The sequence below is a fragment of the Diabrotica undecimpunctata genome, chromosome 2 (genome assembly GCF_040954645.1).
Source record: "Diabrotica undecimpunctata isolate CICGRU chromosome 2, icDiaUnde3, whole genome shotgun sequence".
NCBI lineage: Eukaryota > Metazoa > Arthropoda > Insecta > Coleoptera > Chrysomelidae > Diabrotica > Diabrotica undecimpunctata.
In genome coordinates this window covers 22,302,322-22,311,174 of record NC_092804.1, presented here as the reverse complement: position 1 = coordinate 22,311,174, position 8,853 = coordinate 22,302,322, and the positions used below count along the sequence as shown (strand labels likewise).

General features: G+C 30.6%; 1 protein-coding gene across 1 annotated transcript; it reads left to right on the top strand.

Annotated features, from left to right (window-relative positions):
* Nucleotides 1–14: 14 nt before the first annotated feature.
* Nucleotides 15–7,300, top strand: beta4GalT7 (beta-1,4-galactosyltransferase 7). The gene is made up of 4 exons (XM_072522492.1): nt 15–585; nt 636–1,056; nt 1,716–1,862; nt 6,797–7,300. The coding sequence occupies exons 1-4, from the start codon at nt 483–485 to the stop codon at nt 7,044–7,046; spliced, it is 921 nt and encodes a 306-aa protein (XP_072378593.1). The 5' UTR covers nt 15–482; the 3' UTR covers nt 7,047–7,300.
* The last annotated feature ends 1,553 nt before the right edge of the window (nt 7,301–8,853 follow it).

Sequence of the window (8,853 nt, the reverse complement as noted above, 5' to 3'; positions counted from 1 at the left end):
TCCAAATTGTAATATTGCACAATATTGATTATTTTGGTTAAATATTTATTAAAAACATTTACTTGTTTAGTAAATTCAATGGCCTAAAATGTAAATGTTAGTTCTTATGTTTGATATTCTGGGGCAATTTTAAACATGATTTTCCCAACGTAAATACACACATTCATTCAAATAATTTAACAAAATGTAGGGTATTCATTTATTAAAAACATCTGATATTTACATTTACATTTTATTCTGTTAGATCAGTATTTTGTTTTATTAGATAATTTTACATTCGTCTGCCGGCCACTTCCGCTGATCATTCTAATTATCAGCACATTCAATTTCAAAGAAGAAAATGTTAGGTTCGGGGTTGAAAAATTAGGTTCTTGGCTCTTGTTGGGTTTTAGTAGAAAGTCAAAATGTTTTATTTATATTTCTTTTTACAACTTTGACGCAAAGATAAAGATGAAAGATAACTACTTAAAAAATAAGTAAAAATGCGAGTTAAAACTTTACGTCTTTCTTACCCGTATTATTTAACAATTTGCCTTTTTGTAATGTTTATTTTTTCAGCAATTTTAATATTCTACATCTTAACAGGTAGTACACGTCTTTCAATGAGTATTATTCACTAATATTATACATTTTAGAACTTAATGGTTGTAATTGTTCCAATGAAAAAATTACTTTTACTACAGTTAGTTCAAAGAAATTGATCAGCTCTAAACATAAACTCGCAGTATTAGTACCATATAGAGAGAGATTTGAAGAATTAATGGAATTTGTACCCTATATGCACAATTTTTTAAACAAACAGAAAATAGCCTATGATATTATAGTTCTAAATCAAGTAGATCAATATAGGTTTAATCGAGCATCACTTATAAATGCAGGATTCTTGGAAACAAAATCAAGTTATGATTATATCGCAATGCATGATGTAGATCTGCTACCTCTTAATACCCAACTAGTATATACCTATCCAGAACAACCTATTCACATAGCTGCTCCTACACTACATCCTAGATATCACTATGAAAAATTTATTGGAGGCATTTTATTAATTAATAGGTGAGTAATTATTATAATTTCACCTGTGCTGTTAACACTGTGAAGCAAAAGTTGAAACATAATAGAATAATAAAAAATACTTCCCAAACTAAGATGTATAAGCTATTGAGAAAAAATTCTATGAAGCATTGAAGAAAGGTAATAAAAATTAACACACATTACAATATTATGAACATATTTCATGTATATAATGCCTATGTACATACACAATTTCTCATAACTAAAAGATTAAGGGATATAGTGAGTGAACTTAACTATATGTAAAGCAAAGATCACTATAGTGACTAGGTGTACAGTAAGTGCAGGAAGAAATGTAAAAATGTGGACAACTTAAGAATATCAAAGCTATCTTGCTCATAGATGATTCAAAAGTGAATAAGAGATGCACAAGAGCTATGATTCAAGCTAGAATTATTATCACTGCACTAACAATGTTCTTATAATTTATATTAAATAAGAGTATTAAGTAAAGTTTAGAAGAAAAATAAAGATTAATTCATTATCCACAGTAAATTATATAAGTAACCTGCTGTAATGATAAAGATTAATGTCTAAAGACTAGTAAAAAGTTTTGTATTGGTCTTTGTGTAATTTACTCTGTTTACATGAATAAAAAACATTCGTTTTACTGTTTTTAGGTAATGTTCTTACTGTTTTAGACACCATTTTGAACTAGTCAAAGGATTATCAAATCGATATTGGGGTTGGGGCTTAGAAGACGATGAATTTTATGTTCGTCTAAAAGATGCTCATTTAAATGTAACTAGACCAGTGAATATTACTACAGGCCAGAGTAATACATTCAAGTAAGTAGAACTTTTGTTGTTTTGGTAATAAAATTGAGTCTACTGCAGTTTTTTAATGCTGGATAAACTACCGTTTTGTACACTTGTCTCAAATAGTTTTAATGCTAAGCTAAAGATTCTTAACACAACTGTAGATGAAAAACAATTTAGAAATCATTTACCAGACCCTAATAATAGTCACAGCATACTTCTTGTATACAGCACCTCCTGCAATATTGCTTTTCTGGATGCATTCCAGTCTTGTAATTTATTATGAAGTACTGATTATAGGTTAGTTTAATATGTATTCTATAAGTTTTTATTTTGTGTCTACAAATGTCTCCAGATTATGTTTTGTTCTCACATACTCCTTATTTTTTCATTGTAGTTTCTCATATCTGTGCTCTACTAATAAAGAGTATATCACCACCATTGTGCAAGATCTAGATAGCTTGTTTATTTTGGTAACTCTAAGTAATCAACAAAAATATTATTAATTGTGACATAAACCTCATAAGATAGACATATATGAGGAAAAAGATGAACATAACTTTTGCAAAAATAAAATATTTCTTTAATTTTTTAAATTTTGGTGTGATGCAATTATTACACCATTGCTTTACAGTTGTATGGGTTGCATACATTATAGATATAATTTAAGAAATATAATAATCAATATCCCAACCACACACACACATGTAGTATTATGCAATGTGACTTTTCATATTTTCAAGAATATTGCATAATATAACAATGGCCAATTAATTTATTTTAATCCATATCTATAGTTTCCCATTATTTTATGATTTGGAAATAATTATATGAAAATGATTATTAGTATTAATAGATATTAACAAGATATAGTGTAACCTATATTGTGACATTATGTACTGAGATAAGTCCCTCAATTTTCCCACAAACATAAGCAAAAATCTTTTAGGATCTAAATTTTCTCCTAATTGTTCTGGAACAACTTTTTTAATTCACTTCTTCTAAATCTGTGTAAAAATGTGAGCTTTTTGAAATACGAAAAAATATTTCATTTACGAACAAAAGTTATTCTCAGTGTTTTAAGTTAAAAATTACAGTAATTTGGAAAATGTTTTGCTTTAAAACAATTATTTTTTGATTTTATTTGTACATATTCATGGTACAACTCTCCTCTTTCATGTGGTACCACTAGAATTACTGGACCTTCATTATTTTGACTAATGTTATTCCAAAAAAAGATCTCTGTGTGATGAACAAACAAATTGAATAACTGTTCAATAATTGATGTATCTAGGGTTTGAAATCTCAAACACCCACCACAAACCCCAAGTTTGAAAGCAATACTTAAGTTGTAGGTTGATTTTTTAGAAAACTTAACACGTAAGTAAACAATAACTAGTTTTACCGGATGATTAAGCAATATCCATCCCTAGAGCGAGGGGCCCTCTGGCTGGATTATGTTGCTCTCCGAGCATAATCATCTTAATAACACCCTTGGTGCATAAATAACTATTAAACCATTGTTTTTTAATTGATAATGAAGCGTGTATGACAGGGCGGCGCTCGTTTGTACAATGAGAATTTAAACCTGCAAACATTTGTGCCCTGGATCTTGTTTGTCTCTCTTATAAATGCCGCAGCCTGAGCGCCCGCCATGTCATAATAACCTTTAAAAAACAATGTTTTAAAATGAAATAGGCTCAAAATACTTGTCGAGAAATGATAGAACAAGGTTTGAACTTGAATTTAGGTCCTTGGTAAATTCAAAAATTTTTACTTGTCGAAAATCGTAATTTTGCGTTTTCCTCAGTTTTAAATTATTTATAACTCGAAAACAATCAAGTTTACAGAAAAACTACAAGATACCTATTTTATTCAATATGATCCGAAGAAATCAAAAAAAATTTGTCTGGGCCGAAAAAATTGATTGTTACAATTTGAACAACTTTCCGCTTGCCTACCTCTTGAACCTTATTTTGGGGTATCTTATGAAAGTCATTATGCAAAAAAATCTCATGGGAATATTTTTCCGAACGAATCCGAGGTTTTTGCCTTGTCTAATAGGCCACATTTCATCTTCTTTTAATTTAGGATTTTATTTCTTAAGAACTGTTGACATTCTCGTTAAGAAGAATACCTAAATAGTTAATAATATCTTTATTGCTGTAAAATCTACATGAATAATAACTAACTACACATGAAAAAAAAATGAACATATTTAAGTAATTATTAATCAGCAGTTAAAACTATAAAAAAATATCTTGCTTTACTAAGGAAACTATTGAATTTCTAAAAATCTGTAGCTCATTTTATAGTAGGTGGTATTATAGGTTTTTATGGTTCTATAATGTTGGTACAAAACAGTTTTTATCATTGAGGCAAAGTCATATGTTAAAAGTGGAACACTCCCATCTTACTATATCTAACTTCTTCCTAAGCTCTTTCTACCCCTCTTTCTGATATTTTTAAATCTTGTAAGCCCACGCGAACAACAAGCCTGAAGTCTTTGAATTTTAGTTTTTGTTTTTCACTCCTTTTTGATAACAAAATGAAATAATTTATGAGGGTAATATCTACAAAATGCCAAAGAAAGAAGCATACACCATCTTTTGTATTTTCTGCTTATTTCCTAACAGAATTTGAGCTTTATTCACGTATTCCATATGATTATTATTCACCAAGAGTGGATAAACCACTTCTTGAAGCGTTCCATCTCTTTACCTCCGATTCACGGAAATATATTGCTTTCTTATCTTTCCACTTCATAAATACATTTTTGTTGGTGTTTCTCCAGTCAAATCGTCCTGTAATCATTACTATATCTGGAAGAAAATCAGTCAATAGTCGCTTCCTATCTTTACGAACTGTACCACATCCATATTTTTTTATTTTTTCAATTCACTCATAAATTACATGGAAGTGAAATAATTATCAAAATAAAATTTTGAGTTACTGTCTTTCAGGCATTAAATTCTCGAAATTGTCATGTATATCCAGATTACAGACCCATACTCTATAGCCTCGTTTTATGAGCTTCATATGCATTCGTATTGACGTAGTGAAGATTTTCTTTGAATCAGATCATCGATCAACTGATTCTCAGTTGGTTTGTAGTAGTAAAAAAAGTTTTGAATAACTTACACAGAAAAGTTCTAATCTTAAAAGCTTATCATAGCCTGGCTGTCTATCTAGATATAATGTGTTCAAAATTTCCAAAATTTCTAGGCATTTTATTGGAAATGGATGTCAAAACTTTCATTTCTAGTTATTGGGGACGCAAATGGTTAATATAATATTTGTTAAGTAGGTACTCAGAAAAAATTATTGAACCGGATTGACGAATAAAAATAATATTCCGTGTCTAAAATTACTATATTGTCGCTTCTGTCTTTGTTTCTATAAAATTAAAAGTTTATTCCTATTCTTCAGATTTTTTTAATGAACAACAAGCTTTATAATGCCAAGGGTTGATTATCTCCATGATATATTGCTTTTTGATAACTACCGCGAACACTTATAATAAAAAATTTATTGTGCTTTATCGTGATAACAGGAAAAAGTTGAAATATTATCTATACGAATAATAACATTTTTATTTGATATTGCATTTAAATAATTTGAGATAATGACGATATCATTAAAAATAATATTTGGATGCACCCAACAATGGCTTACTTTTGCACAATTTTAAGAGATTATATTGCACAATATTGACTGTCTTTTTTAAAATTGAGAAATTAACAGCAACATACACAATAGATAAAGAATACATGGACTAATTACAGTAATATTCGGATTGTAGAAACCTATTAAGAAATTCCGCAATGTGTCATAGGAAAAGTACCACATTAATAGAAATATAAACTCACTTTTAAATCGGAAGTCGTTATCTAAATGTATTATTTGTTAACATATTTTCACAAATTTTTCCGGTTTGATTGAAAGTTGAAACGGTAATAAAATATTTATTTTTACTGTTGATGAAAGGTCCAAATATTGGAGCAACAATGGCAAACACATTCTGAAGAAGATCAAGACAATCCGATCAGTTAGAAAAATAATGATGTTATATACCTTATACCAATTGTCCCTAGTGAGACTAAACATCTGGGGCATTTTTTGGAATTCTGGAAAGGGAGTCGGCAACGACGTTAAGATAACCACTACGATGCACTATATCGAACTTATAGGAAGATAACTTCATTATCCATCTAGCTAGACGAGGAGAGGGGTTTTTAATGATGAAAAACCACTGAAGCGAAGCATGATCAGAAATTACACAAAAAACTGTGCCTTCTAAATTTCTTGATCGATAAGAGAATAGACAAAAGCTCTTTATCAGTCGTGCTATACTACTTGCGTTGGCACTTGTTGAGAGTTTTACTAAAATAAGCGATGGGATGCTCAAAACCATCATCTCTTTGGAACAGGACTGACCTAACTCCAGAGTCACATAGCATCGCAGGCAATATAATTTTTTTTTGAAAAATCAGGACTAGCAAGAACAAGAGCACTAGTGAGAAGATTTCTTATTTCATTAAAAGTTGAATTAGCACCTTTTGTCTATGATATCGGTTGTCCTTTCTTTTTTCCTTTTAACAAATCCGAGATGGGAGATCAAACACAGCTAAAGTTAGTAAGAAATCTACGATAATACTCTATCAAATCGATAAGGCGTCTGATAAGGGTGGTATTCTGAGGTGCGGGATATTCTAAAATAGCATTGATTTTGTTTGGATCTGTTCTAAGACCTTTTTCATCAACAATGATCACTTATATTGACAGCCAACTAAGTAACTCTTTCAGCGACAGTATTCCGGATATATGTTGAAAAGCCTTCACGCTCCCAGTATTTCCGGTTACTGTGGCTTTTATAAGGCATTCTTTTCACCTTCAAATTTACAGTCTAAATAAAATTCACAAAATATCTAAGTATTTTTATATTAATGAACAATTTTTTGCAGGCACATTCACGGAAAAGAACGCAAAAGAGACGCAGTAAAGTGCTATAACCAACGCGAAGTAACAAGACGTAGAGATCGCCAAACGGGCTTGCATGACGTCAAATACGAAGTCGTGAGTAGAAAACATATGGAAATAGAGGGCGCTCCTGTACTTGTAATGAACATAAAGTTGTACTGCAATCACACTGCAACGCCATGGTGCGATTGCACAAAGAAGACTGAAACCAATTCTGTTAAGCAAAAAACATGATACCAAAACTTGAGAAGTTTTGAGAAAATTAATAAATCGAATGATGTTTAGATGTTTGGGCGATCTAATAGAGGGGAATGTATGTTGTAGTATTGACATTGTTTTTTATTTTATATATTGTTTTCTATATTATACATTTTATATACTCATTTGGAGTAATGAAGGTTTTTAAAATTTTTTCTGTATTATTTTGAAAATGTTTGTTTTTAACATTATTTCAATGTTATGGGAATTTAATAAAAAATGCCATTTTCTTTTTTTTACTATAAACCTGAGTTTTTAATAATTCTAGACTTAGCTTCCGATGATTAGATCCTGATGACCTACCTCTTCGAGTTTTTCATGTTTCATTTATTCTGTAGCGATGTAGCCCGGTCAATGAATACAAATTTTTGTCAAAACGCAAAATCAGATAAAACATTTTCTGCAAAATGTTTTACCTGATTTGTTAGATGTTGTGCCTTTAAATATTCGGCAAAACTTATACTTTCTACATGATGGCTGTCCGGTCCACTTTAGCAGGAATGTATGAGACTTTCTTTATAATAACTAAGAAGACCACTGAATTGGAAGAGGCAGTCCAGTTGCTTGGCCAGCAAGGTCGCCGGATCGGAATCCTTGCGATTATTGTGTTTGGGGATACATAACTCTGGATAAGGATAAAAGCTACTTGCAATGAATTTAGAAATAACTAGAATTTTTGCGAGAATTCGGCATTCTCTAAGCAAAAGGGCAAATTTATGCATAGAGACTAATGGTCATCGCATCAAGCATCTTTTGTTATTATCTACCTTTGATACTTTTGCGTTAGTTTCGTTCTATCGTAATAAATACTTTATTTTTAAAAATCTTTAAATAAAATTTTGTTTTAATCTGACTTTTTGGTTCTTTTCCCAAACTTTTTTACGAATTGTGTGCTGCATTTATTAGAACAAAAGATAATTTATAAAATGAATGAACGTACCTATTCATTTAACTTTCATGACGAAAAAACAAAAAAATTTTAAGTCGATTTTTCTAGAAAACGGTGTATCCTACGTGTAGTATCTTAAAAAATACTTCTTGTTAACTTAGCTTTAAGAAATATGATAGAAGTAGAAGGAATGGTTCTCGCCAAGCGACAGAATTAGAGGTTGGTTTGGCTTCTTAGTAGAATCTTAGATGTAGTCAGTTTTCTATTTTATAATTTAATAATAAAGTGCCAAACGCTAATTTAGAGCCTATTTGTTTTCTGCTTCTCGGTCACAACACTACGGACTTACAGTAAGAATACCTTTTAGTACTAGAATACCTGAAAATTTAATAATCTAGTATCACAAATGCTTAAAATTAAAGACAAAAAATTTATGCGTTAAAATAACCGTTGACCTACCCAAAACGGACGCCTATGAATGTCATCAAGTGCCACCAATCACGCACTTCGATTTTCATCGCCCTTCCTTCTGGAACATATAATTAAATTTAATTGGTTGAGAAATGAAAAAGTTTCATATAAAAGTTAATTTATCTTTAAATATGGGACATTTTTCGGATCTCAGTGGGTAGTGTACAGTACATGGCTTTACCCGTGTAGGGTAGCTCCCTAGAGCACTTTGCTCGAAGGGCTCTGAATCTTTCTAAGACTCTGAAGCTGAGTTTTTTTCTTCTTAGAAAGAATGTGTTTTATTTTCCACCTCAAATAAAACCATAATGGCATTGTCTCTTCAAGATAATGCCACAATAAGAGCGTACCGGCCAACTACGCAATATTACACCATATTGCGCAATAGTTGGACAAATTAATAAACATGGAAACTTGCACCAAGTT

Coding starts and splice junctions, on each gene's coding strand:
- beta4GalT7 (XM_072522492.1), top strand. CDS start 483: ATGCGAGTTAAAACTTTACGTCTTTCTTACCCGTATTATTTAACAATT. Junction 1,057..1,715: donor GGCATTTTATTAATTAATAG/GTGAGTAATTAT, acceptor TTACTGTTTTAG/ACACCATTTTGAACTAGTCA. Junction 1,863..6,796: donor GGCCAGAGTAATACATTCAA/GTAAGTAGAACT, acceptor AATTTTTTGCAG/GCACATTCACGGAAAAGAAC.